Source organism: Anolis sagrei, chromosome 12 (assembly GCF_037176765.1).
Source record: "Anolis sagrei isolate rAnoSag1 chromosome 12, rAnoSag1.mat, whole genome shotgun sequence".
NCBI lineage: Eukaryota > Metazoa > Chordata > Lepidosauria > Squamata > Dactyloidae > Anolis > Anolis sagrei.
Window position 1 is genome coordinate 16,560,743 of NC_090032.1, and position 16,762 is coordinate 16,577,504.

Sequence of the window (16,762 nt, forward strand, 5' to 3'; positions counted from 1 at the left end):
AGCTCTGTATTGTTCAGAATGCGGCAGCCAGGTTACTCACAAGAATGCCCATGAAATGCCGTATAACAACAGTGCTGCAACATTTACATTGGCTGCCAACTGGCCTGTCTAAGATGCTAGTTCCAACCTTTAAAACTCTTTACGGCCAGGGTCCATCGTACTTTAGGGACCGCCTCTCCTTCTCCCATCATCGGAGGTCGCAACGACCATCCCAACGTGACTTACTCCATATACCGGGTCCTAGAGAAGTGCACTTGGAAAGGACCAGGCACAGACTGGCTTTCTCTATTTCTGCCCCTGCCGTGTGGAATTCCTTGCCGCCCTACATGAGAGCCATGCGTGACTTAGGACCTTTTACTCTAGCACTTAAGACCTGGCTTTTTACTAGAACAGTGTTTCTCAAGCTTCTTAATGCCGCGACCCCTCAATACAGTTCCTCATGTCGTTGTGACCCCCAACTATAACATTATTTTAGTTGCTACTTCATAGCTGTCATTTTGCTAATGTTATGAATCGTAATGTAAATATCTGATATGCAGGATGTATTTTCATTCACTGGACTAAATTTGGCACAAATACCTGATACGCCCAGATTTGAATATCGGTGGGGTTTGGAGGGGGGGGGGGGGTTGATGTTGTCATTTGAGAGTTTTAGTTGCTGGGATCGATAGTTCACCTACCATCAAAGAGCATTCTGAATTCCACCAACAATGGAATTGAACCAAACTTGGAACACAGAACTCCCACGATCAACAGAAAATACTGAAAGGGTTTGGTGGGCATTGACCTTGATTTTGGGAGTTGTAGTTCACTTACATCCAGAGAGCACTATGAACTCAAACAATGATGGATCTTGACCAAACTTGGCACAAACACTCAATATGCCCAAATGTGAATACTGGTGGAGTTTGGAGAAACTAGAGCTTGACATTCGGGAGTTGTAGTTGCTGGGATTTATAGTTCACCTCCAATCAAAGAGCATTCTGAACCCCACCTACAATAGAATTAGATAAAACTTCCCACACAGAGCCCGCAGGACCAACAGAAAATACTGTGTTTTCTGATGGTCTTTGGCGACCCCTCTTACACCCCCTGGCGACCCCTCCAGGGGTCCCGACCCCCAGGTTGAGAAACGCTGTACTAGAGCATTCGATCTCTGTTGATTTTTAATTTTTGTATGTATGTATATTATCTTTTGTAATTTAGCTGTAAATCGCCTGGAGCATTCTCGGATGGAGGGCGATTAATAAGTTATTAAATGATGATGATGATGATGAAAAAAACAACCCTTGACTCTGTTATGAATGTGCCCAAGAATCACATTGGCTTTTTGTGCTGCCGCATGACACTGCAATGCTGACCGAGAGACCTGTCCCGACCCCATCTGCTGCTTCCGTGCACCGGAAGGATCCCAGCAGCTCTGCCATGACGCCACGGTAAGCCTTCGCTGCCTTTTTAATCCCGGCAGTCTGTCCTCGGTGGCCGGCGAGAGGGAAGAAAAGGCCCTTGGGAGCCCAGTGAGCCTGGTCCAGCCAGGTCTCCCCGCTCGCACAGCATGAGTTGGCCAGGTGAGGAGTGGAAGGTGGGCTTGCCGGCCCAGGCGCTGAAGGCCATTGCCGAGGTGGAGCAGAGACTGGAGCGCCTGCAGAAAGAGCGCCAGCAGAAGCAGGTGCAACTGGACACACTGGAGGCAGTGATGCACAAGCAGCGGCAGAAGGTAAACAGGAGGGCCCTGGTCCTGGTTGGTGGCCAGGGGCGGTCAACCCATTACGCAAAGTAAGCTTTTGCAGTATAGTTGATTTTGCCCAGGGGTGCTCTTGAGGCACTCTTGGGGGAAAATAGACCTTGACATATGCGAGTTGTAGTTACTGGGATGTATAGTTCACCTACAATCAAAGAGCATTCTGAACTCCACCAATGATGGAATTGAACCAAATATGGCACACAGAACTCCCACGGCGAACAGAAAATATATATCAGTGATTGGTTGGGGAGGGGACGACGACGCCAAAATACTGTTTGCTTACCGTTGAAAATTACCTAGGGCCACCTCTGTTGGTGGCCCCCAAAGCATTGACATCTTCCTGGCTGGGCTACAATTCCTAGTATGCTCTACGGCAGGGGTCCTCAAACTAAGGCCCGCGGGCCGAGTAAGGCCCTCCAAGGTCATTTACCCAGCCCTCGCTCAGAGTCAACCTAGTGTCCCAGAAAGAGAACTTTTCAATGTCTTCTTTACTTGTCAGTAAGGCTAAAACAGGCCTGGGGAAACTTCGCCCCTCCAGGTATTTTGGATTTCAACTCCCACAATCCCTAACAGCTGGTAGGAATTGTGGAAATTGAAGTTCAACCTGAAGGGCTGAAGTTTTCCCAGGTCTGGGATAAAAGTATCAACCTCTCAAAGGCAAAGGAGATCGCTTCACGCCCACCTTTCCTTCCTTTAGCACAGGTATGGGCAAATTTGGGCACTTCAACTCCCACAACTCCTCTAACAGCCTACCTGCTTTAGCATTTCACAACTTGACTAAGAACTGAACATAGCTGCAACCTGCTAAATATATCGTAATCACAGTGTTGCGCAAATACGCTACAAAGGGAAAAGGGAAGAGACAACACAAGTTGTTAATAGCAGAGGCTGGATGGCCATCTGTCAGGAGGGATTTGATTGTGGAGGAAGGGGTTGGACTGGATGGCCCTTGGGGGTCCTTCCATGAAACATGTCTACGCTCCGTTTATCTCTTGGCAAATGGGAAATGCTTCATATTGAGGGGTTTGTTTACAGTTCTTCAGTTGTGTATATCATATATACTCGAGTATAAGCCGACCCTAATATAAGGCAAGGCACCTAATTTTACCACAAAAAACTGGTAAAGTATAAACATATTAACTCAAGTATAAGGCGAGGGTGGGAAGTGCAGCAGCTACAGGTCAATTTCAAAATAAAAATAGATACCAATAAAATTGTAATAATAATAATAATTAATAAATAAAGTAAAATAATAAATGTAATAATAACAGTAATAAAGTAATAAATGTAATAATAATAGAGTAAAATAATAATGTATTAATAATAGTAATAAAGTAATACATGTAATAATAATAGAGCAAAATAATAAATATAATAATAGAGTAAAATAATAATGTAATAATAACAGTAATAGAGTAAAGTAATAAATGTAATAATAATAGAGTAAAATAATAAGTATAATAATAGAGTAAAATAATAAATGTAATAATAATAGAGTAAAATAATATATATAATAATAAATAGAGTAAAATAATATAAATGTAATAATAATAGTAAAGGTAAAGTTTTCCCCCTGACATTAAGTCCAGTCATGTCTGACTCTGCGGTGTGGTGCTGATCTCCATTTCTAAGCTGAAGAGCTGGCGTTGTCCGTAGACACCTCCAAGGTCACGTGGCCGTCATGGAGCACCATTACCTTCCCGCCAAAGCGGTACCTATTGATCTACTCACATTTGCATGTTTTCGAACTGCTAGGTTGGCAGAAGCTGGGGCTAACAGCGGAAGCTCACCCGGCTCCCCTGATTCGAACCTGCGACCTTTCGGTCAACAAGTTTAGCAGCTCAGGGGTTTAACTCACTGCACCACTGGGGGCTCTGTAATAATAATAATAATAATAATAATAATAATAATAGAGTAAAATAATAAATGTAATAATAACAGTAAAATAATATAAATGTAATAATAATGAATACAGTAAAATAATAAATGTAATAATAATAGAGTAAAATAAATGTAATAAAAATAATTGCAGAAAATAATAAATGTAATAATACAATATAATAATAATAATAATATAAGAATTATATTTTTTATATTACATGTAATATTACTAATAAACCCACTCTACTTGCAGATTTTGCGCTTCACCTCAAACCCACTTCCTATGTAAGCTGGGCCAGTTAGCAACTTAATGTTCTAGCAACTTAACTCAAGCATAAGCATGTCTTTTTAGAACATCCTCAGCCTTGCTGACATGTTGCTCTTTCTCTGCAGGGAGAGGTCCCTTTCTTATGTTTCGTTGCCAAAGCTTAGCTATTGCAACGCTCCCTTTCCCTTTCTCTCCTGCAGCACGAGGAGGAGAGGGCCTCTTGGGCCACAAGAAAGTCGGACAGCCGCAAACCCACTCTACTTGCAGATTTTGCGCTTTCCCGCAAACCCACTCTACTTGCAGATTTTGCGTTTTCCCGCAAACTCACTCTACTTGCAGATTTTGCGCTTTTCCGCAAACCCACTCTACTTGCAGATTTTGCGCTTTTCCGCAAACCCACTCTACTTGCAGATTTTGCGCTTTTCCGCAAACCCACTCTACTTGCAGATTTTGCGCTTTTCCGCAAACCCACTCTACTTGCAGATTTTGCGCTTTTCCGCAAACCCCCTCTACTTGCAGATTTTGCTCTTCACCGCAAACCCACTTCCTATGTAAGCTGGGCCGGTTAGCAACTTAATGTTCTAGCAACTTAACTCAAGCATAAGCACATCTTTTTAGAACATCCTCCCCCTTGCTGACATGTTGCTCTTTCTCTGCAGGGAGGGGTCCCTTTCTTATGTTTCGTTGCCAAAGCTTAGCTATTGCAAGGCTCCCTTTCCCTGTCTCCCTTGCAGCACGAGGAGGAGAGGGCCTCTTGGGCGCTCCTCTCGCAGCAGAACCGCAGCCTGTCGGAGGCGTGTGAGCAGACGGAGCGTGCCCGCCAGCGCTTGGCACAGGAGCTGCAAGCCAAAGAAGCCCAACTGAGCTGCCTGGAGGCCCAGCAGGCCCAAGCCGCACGCCGGCAAGCAGAACTGGAGGAAGAGTTGCGCGGGTAAATGCTGGCAACAAAAGCAGCAGTGTGGGACTGGAGAAGGAAAGAAACCTCACACTCGATGCCCTCTCCCTTTCTTTGGAAAAAACTTTCCAAAGGACAGACAAGTTTCTAGTCCTTTAGTCCACACAGAAAGGCTCGATGTTGGGTGCAGAATGAGTGCAGTGTGATGCCACTTTCACTGGGATGGCTCAGTGCAATGGATTTGCGGGGTTTGCCATTCGGTGAGACAACAGCACCCTTTGACAGAGAGACCATGAAAGACCTTATTAAAGGGTGACCCCAGGATTCCATCCCATCAAGCCATGGCAGTTAAAGTGGTGCTAACCTGCACCAACTGTACAGTGGAGATTGCAAAGCTTGACTACCACGTCCATCCTCAGCCTGATGTTTTTTTGGCAGGCATAGAACGGACTTTAGTAACTTATTTACAGTATTTATATTCCGCCTTTCCCACCCCGCGGGGACTCAGGGAGGATTACAATGTAAATATTAGACATGTGCAATCCATGGTTCTAAATGGTTCTAAAGTACTTACAAAACTAAAGTTCTGGTGGTGAAAACTATGGGGCGCTGGTGCTTTGCTTCTATAGTGTTGCTAAAGTTCTGGTGGTGAAAATTTCAGAACTCTAACAAAACTTTCAAAATTTCATTCTAAATGGCAGCTCCTAATTGGTAATAGGCATGTGCAATCCACGGTTCTAAATGGTTCTAAAGTACTTACAAAACTAAAGTTCTGGTGGTGAAAATTTCAGAACTCTAACAAAACTTTCAAAATGTCATTATAAATGGCAGTTCCTAATTGGTAATAGGCATGTACAATCCACGGTTCTAAATGGTTCTAAAGTACTTACAAAACTAAAGTTCTGGTGGTGAAAATTTCAGAACTCTAACAAAACTTTCAAAATGTCATTATAAATGGCAGTTCCTAATTGGTAATAGGCATGTACAATCCATGGTTCTAAATGGTTCTAAAGTACTTACAAAACTAAAGTTTTGGTGGTGAAAATTTCAGAACTCTAACAAAACTTTCAAAATGTCATTATAAATGGCAGTTCCTAATTGGTAATAGGCAATCCATGGTTCTAAATGGTTCTAAAGTACTTACAAAACTAAAGTTCTGGTGGTGAAAGTTTCGGAACTCTAACAAAACTTACAAAATGTCATTATAAATGGCAGTTCCTAATTGGTAATAGGCCTGTGCAATCCATGGTTCTAAATGGTTCCAAAGTACTTACAAAACTAAAGTTCTGGTGGTGAAAACTAGGGGGCGCTGGTGCTTTGCTTCTACAGTGTTGCTAAAGTTCTGGTGGTGAAAATTTCAGAACTCTAACAAAACTTTCAAAATTTCATTATTATTTCATTATTGATGATTTTTATGACAGAACCAATTAGGAACTGCCATTTATAATGATATTTTGAAAGTATGGCAGCTTCAGGCCCCAGGGTCTGTATAATAATAATAATAATTATTATTATTATTATTATTATTATTATTATTTGAAACACAACAAGATGAGTCCACAGCAGACACTCTGCTGGCTGTTGAATTGGATCACACGTCGGACCCTTCCCAAGTGTCTAGGACTGTGTGATGTATCTGGGAATGATACATGCCGATCCCAGTAAGGTGGCCTTTTGCAGCTGGCAGATGGTAATTTTGTCAGCGCCGATTGTGTTTAAGTGCAGGCCAAGGTCTTTAGGCACTGCACCCAGTGTGTCGATCACCACTGGGACCACCTTCACTGGCTTGTGCCAGAGTCTTTGCTATTATTATTATTATTATTAGTGCCGATTGTGTATAAGTGCAGGCCAAGGTCTTGAGGCACTGCACCCAGTGTACCGATCACCACTGGGACCACCTTGACTGGCTTGTGCCAGAGTCTTTACAAATTATTATTATTATTATTATTATTATTAGTGCCGATTGTGTTTAAGTGCAGGCCAAGGTCTTGAGGCACTGCACCCAGTGTGCCGATCACCACTGGGACCACCTTGACTGGCTTGTGCCAGAGTCTTTGCAATTTATTATTATTATTATTATTATTATTATTATTATTATCAGTGCTGATTGTGTTTAAGTGCAGGCCAAGGCCTTGAGGCACTGCACCCAGTGTGCCGATCACCATTCGGGACCACCTTGACTGGCTTGTGCCAGAATCTTTACAAATTATTATTATTATTATTATCAGTGCCAATTGTGTTTAAGTGCAGGCCAAGGTCTTGAGGCACTGCACCCAGTGTGCCGATCATCACTGGACCATGTTGAGTGGCTTGTGCCAGAGTCTTTACAAATTATTATTATTATTATTATTATTATTATTATTATCAGTGCTGATTGTGTTTAAGTGCAGGCCAAGGTCTTAAGACACTGCACCCAGTGTGCCGATCACCACTGGGACCACCTTGACTGGCTTGTGCCAGAGTCTTTGCAATTATTATTATTATTATTATTATTATCAGTGCTGATTGTGTTTAAGTGCAGGCCAAGGCCTTGAGTCACTGCACCCAGCGTGCCGATCACCACTGGGACCACCTTCACTGGCTTGTGCCAGAGTCTTTGCAATTATTATTATTATTATTATTATTATCAGTGCTGATTGTGTTTAAGTGCAGGCCAAGGCCTTGAGGCACTGCACCCAGTGTGCCGATCACAACTGGGATCACCTTGACTAGCTTGTGCCAGAGTCTTTGCAATTTATTATTATTATTATTATTATCAATGCCAATTGTGTATAAGTGCAGGCCAAGGCCTTGAGGCACTGCACCCAGTGTGCCGATCACCAATGGGACCACCTTGACTGGCTTCTGCCAGAGTCTTTGCAATTAATAATAATAATAATAATAATAATAATAATTATTATTATTATTATTATTATCAGTGCTGATTGTGTTTAAGTGCAGGCCAAGGTCTTGAGGCACTGCACCCAGTGTGCCAATCACCACTTGGACCACCTTTGCTGGCTTGTGCCAGAGTCTTTGCAATATATTATTATTATTATTATTATTATCAGTGCCAATTATGTTTAAGTGCAGGCCAAGGTCTTGAGGCACTGCACCCAGTGTGCCGATCATCACTGGACCATGTTGAGTGGCTTGTGCCAGAGTCTTTACAAATTATTATTATTATTATTATTATTATTATTATCAGTGCTGATTGTGTTTAAGTGCAGGCCAAGGTCTTAAGACACTGCACCCAGTGTGCCGATCACCACTGGGACCACCTTGACTGGCTTGTGCCAGAGTCTTTGCAATTATTATTATTATAATTATTATTATTATTATTATTATTGTTATTATCAGTGCCAATTGTGTTTAAGTGCAGACCAAGGTCTTGAGTCACTGCACCCAGCGTGCCAATCACCACTGGGACCACATTTACTGGTTTGTGCCAGAGTCTTTGCAATTAATTATTATTATTATTGTTATTATTATTATCAGTGCTGATTGTGTTTAAGTGCAGGCCAAGGCCTTGAGTCACTGCACCCAGCGTGCCGATCACCACTGGGACCACCTTCACTGGCTTGTGCCAGAGTCTTTGCAATTATTATTATTATTATTATTATTATTATTATTATCAGTGCTGATTGTGTTTAAGTGCAGGCCAAGGCCTTGAGGCACTGCACCCAGTGTGCCGATCACAACTGGGATCATCTTGACTAGCTTGTGCCAGAGTCTTTGCAATTTATTATTATTATTATTATTATTATTATCAATGCTGATTGTGTATAAGTGCAGGCCAAGGCCTTGAGGCACTGCACCCAGTGTGCCGATCACCAATGGGACCACCTTGACTGGCTTCTGCCAGAGTCTTTGCAATTAATAATAATAATTATTATTATTATTATTATTATCAGTGCTGATTGTGTTTAAGTGCAGGCCAAGGTCTTGAGGCACTGCACCCAGTGTGCCGATCATCACTGGACCATGTTGACTGGCTTGTGCCAGAGTCTTTGCAAATTATTATTATTATTATTATTATTATTATTATTATTATTAGTTTGTTTTTGTTCATGTTTATGTTTATTTATACTTCTCCACAAGGAAACTCAAAGAGGCGAGACTGAAAACTCTCTCCCGTACCTTTCCTTCCTGCCTTACAGGTGCCAGGTAGAGCTGGAAAAGCTCCAATCCTGCTCCCACTTGGTGATGCTGCCTCCCCGCTGGGGTTCTCCAACACCATGGGCCAAAGGTAAGGAACCCCAAGATGGGAAAAGGCCAGGGGTTTTCTTGGGCCACGTTTTGCAGGAGCTGCTCCTTCCCACGCTGAGGCCAATGCCAGGGGATTAGACACGCTTAGCCAGATGGAGAATTAGCAGCCGGGGACAGAAAGGGACACTGCCAGGGCAGCACAGCTCCTTCGCAATGGGAGAGAGGATGAGGATGAGGATGCAGCAACACACCCACCTTGGTGGCCTTGCAGTCTCGAACTTGGAGATGTCGCTTTAGCCACCAATGCTTTAAATCTTTAGATGACGTCTTCCAATGGCCAGCAAGATCACGCCAAAGGCAGAGCTTGAATTACACACTGGTGCGATAATCTGCTAAAAGACTAATCAGTTTATTTCAGCGTGAGCTTTCATTACCGTTAGGTAGGTAGGTATGCATAAATTCTCTGCTAAAAGACTAATCAGTTTATTTCAGCGTGAGCTTTCATTACCGTTAGGTAGGTAGGTATGCATAAATTCTCTGCTAAAAGACGAATCAGTTTATTTCAGCGTGAGCTTTCATTACCGTTAGGTAGGTAGGAATGCATAAATTCTCTGCTAAAAGACTAATCAGTTTATTTCAGCGTGAGCTTTCATTACCGTTAGGTAGGTAGGTATGCATAAATTCTCTGCTAAAAGACTAATCAGTTTATTTCAGCGTGAGCTTTCATTACCGTTAGGTAGGTAGGTATGCATACATTCTCTGCTAAAAGACTAATCAGTTTATTTCAGCGTGAGCTTTCATTACTGTTAGGTAGGTAGGTATGCATACATTCTCTGCTAAAAGACTAATCAGTTTATTTCAGCATGAGCTTTCATTACCATTAGGTAGGTAGGTATGCATAAATTCTCTGCTAAAAGACGAATCAGTTTATTTCAGCGTGAGCTTTCATTACCGTTAGGTAGGTAGGTATGCATAAATTCTCTGCTAAAAGACTAATCAGTTTATTTCAGCGTGAGCTTTCATTACCCTTAGGTAGGTAGGTATGCATACATTCTCTGCTAAAAGACTAATCAGTTTATTTCAGCGTGAGCTTTCATTACCCTTAGGTAGGTAGGTATGCATACATTCTCTGCTAAAAGACTAATCAGTTTATTTCAGCGTGAGCTTTCATTACTGTTAGGTAGGTAGGTATGCATAAATTCTCTGCTAAAAGACTAATCAGTTTATTTCAGCGTGAGCTTTCATTACTGTTAGGTAGGTAGGTATGCATACATTCTCTGCTAAAAGACTAATCAGTTTATTTCAGCGTGAGCTTTCATTACCCTTAGGTAGGTAGGTATGCATACATTCTCTGCTAAAAGACTAATCAGTTTATTTCAGCGTGAGCTTTCATTACTGTTAGGTAGGTAGGTATGCATAAATTCTCTGCTAAAAGACTAATCAGTTTATTTCAGCGTGAGCTTTCATTACCCTTAGGTAGGTAGGTATGTATGCATAAATTCTCTGCTAAAAGACTAATCAGTTTATTTCAGCGTGAGCTTTCATTACCGTTAGGTAGGTAGGTATGCATACATTCTCTGCTAAAAGACTAATCAGTTTATTTCAGCGTGAGCTTTCATTACTGTTAGGTAGGTAGGTATGCATACATTCTCTGCTAAAAGACTAATCAGTTTATTTCAGCGTGAGCTTTCATTACTGTTAGGTAGGTAGGTATGCATAAATTCTCTGCTAAAAGACTAATCAGTTTATTTCAGCGTGAGCTTTCATTACCCTTAGGTAGGTATGTATGCATAAATTCTCTGCTAAAAGACTAATCAGTTTATTTCAGCGTGAGCTTTCATTACCGTTAGGTAGGTAGGTATGCATACATTCTCTGCTAAAAGACTAATCAGTTTATTTCAGTGTGAGCTTTCATTACTGTTAGGTAGGTAGGTATGCATACATTCTCTGCTAAAAGACTAATCAGTTTATTTCAGCGTGAGCTTTCATTACTGTTAGGTAGGTAGGTATGCATAAATTCTCTGCTAAAAGACTAATCAGTTTATTTCAGCGTGAGCTTTCATTACCCTTAGGTAGGTAGGTATGCATAAATTCTCTGCTAAAAGACTAATCAGTTTATTTCAGCGTGAGCTTTCATTACCCTTAGGTAGGTAGGTATGCATACATTCTCTGCTAAAAGACTAATCAGTTTATTTCAGCGTGAGCTTTCATTACTGTTAGGTAGGTAGGTATGCATACATTCTCTGCTAAAAGACTAATCAGTTTATTTCAGCGTGAGCTTTCATTACTGTTAGGTAGGTAGGTATGCATACATTCTCTGCTAAAAGACTAATCAGTTTATTTCAGCGTGAGCTTTCATTACCGTTAGGTAGGTAGGTATGCATACATTCTCTGCTAAAAGACTAATCAGTTTATTTCAGCGTGAGCTTTCATTACCGTTAGGTAGGTAGGTATGCATACATTCTCTGCTAAAAGACTAATCAGTTTATTTCAACGTGAGCTTTCATTACTGTTAGGTAGGTAGGTATGCATACATTCTCTGCTAAAAGACTAATCAGTTTATTTCAGCGTGAGCTTTCATTACTGTTAGGTAGGTAGGTATGCATAAATTCTCTGCTAAAAGACTAATCAGTTTATTTCAGCGTGAGCTTTCATTACTGTTAGGTAGGTAGGTATGCATACATTCTCTGCTAAAAGACTAATCAGTTTATTTCAGCGTGAGCTTTCATTACTGTTAGGTAGGTAGGTATGCATAAATTCTCTGCTAAAAGACTAATCAGTTTATTTCAGCGTGAGCTTTCATTACTGTTAGGTAGGTAGGTATGCATAAATTCTCTGCTAAAAGACTAATCAGTTTATTTCAGCGTGAGCTTTCATTACCGTTAGGTAGGTAGGTATGCATCAATTATCTGATAAAAGACTAATCAGTTTATTTCAGCGTGAGCTTTCATTACCGTTAGGTAGGTATGCATACATTGTCTGCTAAAAGACTAATCAGTTTATTTCAGCATGAGCTTTCATTACTGTTAGGTAGGTAGGTATGCATACATTCTCTGCTAAAAGACTAATCAGTTTATTTCAGCATGAGCTTTCATTACTGTTAGGTAGGTAGGTATGCATAAATTCTCTGCTAAAAGACTAATCAGTTTATTTCAGCGTGAGCTTTCATTACTGTTAGACGTACGTAGCTAGGCATACATTCTCTGTTCGTTTTGAGTGACATCATAACTCAAAATCCGCTGGACGAATTGCTACCAAATTTGGCCACAAGACACCTATTAACCCAAGGAATGACCATCACTAAAAAAATTAGATTTTTGTCATTTGGGAGTTGTAGTTTCTGGGATTTATAGTTCACCTACAATCAAAGAGCATTCTGAACTCCACGAATGATGGAATTGAACCAAACGAGGCACACAGAACTCCAATGACCAAAAGAAAACACTGGAAGGGATTGATGGGCATTGACCTTGAGTTTGGGAGTTGTAGTTCACCTACATTCAGAGAGTACTGTGGACTCAAACACACACACACACACACATACACACATGTAATGCTCGTTTGTGGGATTAACAGAACTCAAAAGCCACTGGACGAATTGACAACAAATTTGGACACACGACACCTATCAGGCCAACAAGCGACCATCACTCAAAAATCGATTTTGTCATTTGGGAGTTGTAGTTTCTGTAATGTATAGTTCACCTACAATCAAAGAGCATTCCGAACTCCACCAATGATGGAATTGAACCAAACTTTGCTCACAGGGCTCCCATGACGTACATAAAACACTAGGAGGGTTTGGGGGGGGGGGGGCATTGACCTTGAGTTTGGGAGTTGTAGTTCACCTACACCCAGAGAGCACTGTGGGCTCAAAAAATGAAGGATCTAGACCAAACTTGGCACAAATACTCAGTATGCCCAAATATGAACACGATGGAGTTTGGGGAAAATAGACCTTGACATTAGGGAGTTGTAGTTGCAGGGATTTATAGTTCAGCTACAATCAAAGACCATTCTGAACACCAATGATGGAATTGAACCAAACGTGGCACATAGGACTCCCATGACCAACAGAAAACACTAGGAGGGTTTAGTGAGCATTGACCTTGAGTTTGGGAGTTGTAGTTCACCTACATCCAGAGAGCATTGTCAACTCAAACAATGATGGATCTGGACCAAACTTGGCACAAATATTCCATATGCCCAAATATGAACACAGATGGAGTTTGGGGGAAATAGACCTTGACATTTAGGAGCTGTAGTTATTGGGATTTATAGTTCACCTATAATGAAAGATATTTAATTGAGCCTTGCCTTGGCAGGGCAGATATTGGTGCAATCAAGGCAGTTGCTTTATTAAACCCACATATAAGGTTCCTTGAGCTTACGGGAGAGGCAGGGAAATATCGGTGTTTACATCTTTAAAGTTTCTGGTCCTTAAGGATGGGAAGAAATCACATGGGCAAAGGAGAGGCAGTTGGTGGGATTTCTAGTCTTTGGGAGGCAAAGCATGTTACTGCAATGGCCAAAGGTGAATTTGCACCACAGGTTGCATTAGGGCTTCAGGGATGTGCAGTCCAACAACATTTGGGGGCTGCATGATTTCCCCCTTCCATGAGAATAAGCCGGGTCCCCTTAAATCTGGTCTCCTTGTGTCCTTCAGGTGGAGCTGAGGCCAAAGCAGAGCTGGGCAAGGGCCTTGGGTCTGCAACAGAGGTAAGTAAGTAGTACTAGAACTCCCTTAGCTGTTGCTTCATTCTGACCAGGACTTTATTTTATTTTATTTTATTAGTAGCATATATATTAGCAGCATATATCTCTGGTGTTGCCTGGATTTGCATTTTCTTCATGCATATTTCTTTCTTTCCTTCCTCCCAGTCCCTCAAATGCATTCTACCTCTCCTCTCCTCGCCTTCCCATTCCCTTCTTTTTCCATTTTCCTTGCCTTCCCCTTGCTCTTCCCTTCCCGATATTATATTATTGTATATTATATTATATTATTATATAATATATAATATATTATAATATTATTATATTATATATTATTATAATATATTATTATATATTAAATTATTATATTATTATTATATTATATTATAATATTGTTGTTGTTGTTGTTCATTCGTTCAGTCGTCTCCGACTCCTTGTGACCTTATGGACCAGCCCACGCCAGAGCTCCCTGTCGGCCGTTACCACCCCAGCTCCCTTAAGGTCAGTCCAGTCACTTCAAGGATGCCATCCATCCATCTTGCCCTTGGTCGGCCCCTCTTCCTTTTGCCTTCCACTTTCCCCAGCATAATTATATTATATAATATAATAATAATATAGTAATATAATATATAATATAACAATATAATATAATATACAATACTATAATAGTATTATAATAATATAATATAATATAATATATATTATATTATATATGATTTATTATTTATTTATTTATTTGCTTTGCTTCTCTACCGCTGTATCTCAAGCCCGAAGGCGACTCACGGCGGTTCACAAACAGTAAAAACAGTAGAAACAGCAGTGGTTCCATACAACATATAACAATTGACTTAACACATTATCCATAAATTACCAATAAGCAATGACAATGCACAATTATTACAAAAAACAACCGTACCCAATGTTCTCATCATCCAAGCGTAGTCCAGGTTCGTCGTCCATTGTTCCATTCCTATGTTCCATTACCAGATTGCACTAAATTACTCAAACGCCTGCTCAAACAGCCAGGTCTTCACCTTTTTGCGGAATACCATTAGAGATGGTGCCAGTCTAATGTCCGTAGGAAGGGCGTTCCACAGCCGAGGAGCCACCACCGAGAAGGCCCTATCTCTCGTCCCCGCCAGCCAAGCTTGAGAAGCAGGCGGGATCGAGAGCAGGGTCTCCCCAGAAGATCTCAAACTCCTGGTGGGTTCATAGGCAGAGATGCGGTCAGATAGGTAGCTTGAGCCGGAACCGTTTAGGGCTTTAAAGGCCAACGCCAGCACTTTGAATTCAGCCCGGTAGCAGATCGGTAGCCAGTGGAGTTGGCGCAACAGGGGGGTTGTATGCTCCCTGCGCTCCGCTCCTGTTAAAATCATGGCTGCCGAGCGTTGGACTAGTTGGAGCTTCCGAGCTGTCTTCAAAGGCAACCCCACGTAGAGAGCGTTGCAGTAGTCTAAACGGGATGTAACCAGAGCGTGGACTACCGTGGCCAAGTCAGACTTCCCAAGGTACGGGCGCAGCTGGCGCACAAGTTTTAACTGTGCAAATGCTCCCCTGGTCACTGCCGAGACCTGGGGTTCCAGGCTCAGCGATGAGTCCAGGGTCACACCCAAGCTGCGAACCTGCGTCTTCAGGGGGAGTGCGACCCCATCCAACACAGGCTGTAACCCTATGCCCTGTTCGGCCTTGCGACTGACCAGGAGTACCTCTGTCTTGTCTGGATTCAACTTCAATTTGTTCGCCCTCATCCAGACCGTCACAGCGGCCAGGCACAGGTTCAGGATCTGGACAATTATTATTATATTATAATTGTATTTTATAATATATTATATTATATTTTATATTAGCTGTACCTGGCAACGCATTCCTGTGGCATAGAGTGAGGATATAAAAAATAAAGTAATGAGAAATTTTGGGCAAGAAGGATGCCAGGAGAAAGAGGAGGGAGGAGGGAATGTGGGATTTGCCAGCTAGAAGGAAGGAAGGAAGGAAGGAAGGAAGGAAGGAAGGAAGCCCATTCCAGTCCAGAGTGAGGCAAGAAGAAGCATGAGGAAAGAGGAGGGAAGCAGCAGAGCAAAGGGACCGGAAGTGGGGTACATGCGAGATTGTAAAACTTGCACCAGACATACGAAAATAATTACGAAATAATTACAAAATAATTACGAAAATTGGAAAAATTGTTTCGATTCTTAATTACTCCTCACACTATTCCTGCATGGCTCGATATTGGATCGTAAGCTAATTTAAATACGAATTAATAACAAATCACGAAATTAACGAACTGGATCGCCCAAGGTAAACAAATTCCTAGAGGAGGCTTGAAGGAATTTGTAATTTCCAGCATCCTGGAGTTGCGAGGCCACCACTATTGTTTGGGGGGGGGGGGGGGATTCTCAAAGCAAATAACAAGGCAAGACAGTTGCTAAAATTGATCAACTCATGATAAAACAGTTAAGATAATAATTCATTGAACATATGACACTGGCCCATGCCAATCTTCCTTCCTAGAAGGCTCAGGCCAGCAATGCTCCACTTGGGGGTCTCTGCGAGCAAGAGGCCATTTTGAGCGTTACGGAAAATGGCAAAGAAGTCCAGTCCGTGGAACAAGAACCTACATCTGCAGGAGAGAAGCTGATGACAAATAACCAAGGTACTGGATCCTTTTAACTGTATGACTTGGAATACTGTTTTGAGTTGCCTACTGGTCCCTTTCTCTGTGCCGCCCTTGCTGTTTCGTCATGGCTTGCGGTGGTCGGAGTTTCTTCTCTTGCATGTGTTGAACAGCTCTTATTTATGTATTTACGCTATTTCTACCCCGCCCATATCAGCCCGAAGGTGACTCAGGGTGGTCAGCACAATTCAATGCGATATATAACGAACGCAGCGATGTAATAGAGAGATTTTAAATTAAAATTCCTTGATGGGGAAATATATATAATAATCCTAACGCTCCTTCTCCAAATTATAACGATGACACCTCCACTACAGATTAGCTCACCAAAATATAGAGCTCACAAAAGGTAGAGGGAGTATGGTGGTTGAAACCAACTGTCTATTTAAAAGTTAGGAACTG

General features: G+C 41.7%; 1 protein-coding gene across 1 annotated transcript in view; it reads left to right on the forward strand.

The window, feature by feature from the left end:
* The first annotated feature begins 1,345 nt into the window (after positions 1-1,345).
* Positions 1,346-16,762, forward strand: part of LOC132764406 (centromere protein F-like) — a 41,937-nt gene continuing 26,520 nt past the window's right edge. Inside the window, exons 1-5 of the mRNA XM_060758410.2 lie at positions 1,346-1,717; positions 4,628-4,824; positions 8,928-9,016; positions 13,643-13,695; positions 16,198-16,339. Coding sequence (XP_060614393.2) covers positions 1,556-1,717; positions 4,628-4,824; positions 8,928-9,016; positions 13,643-13,695; positions 16,198-16,339 — 643 coding nt within the window. The 5' untranslated portion in view covers positions 1,346-1,555. The remainder of the gene's footprint in view (positions 1,718-4,627; positions 4,825-8,927; positions 9,017-13,642; positions 13,696-16,197; positions 16,340-16,762) is intronic.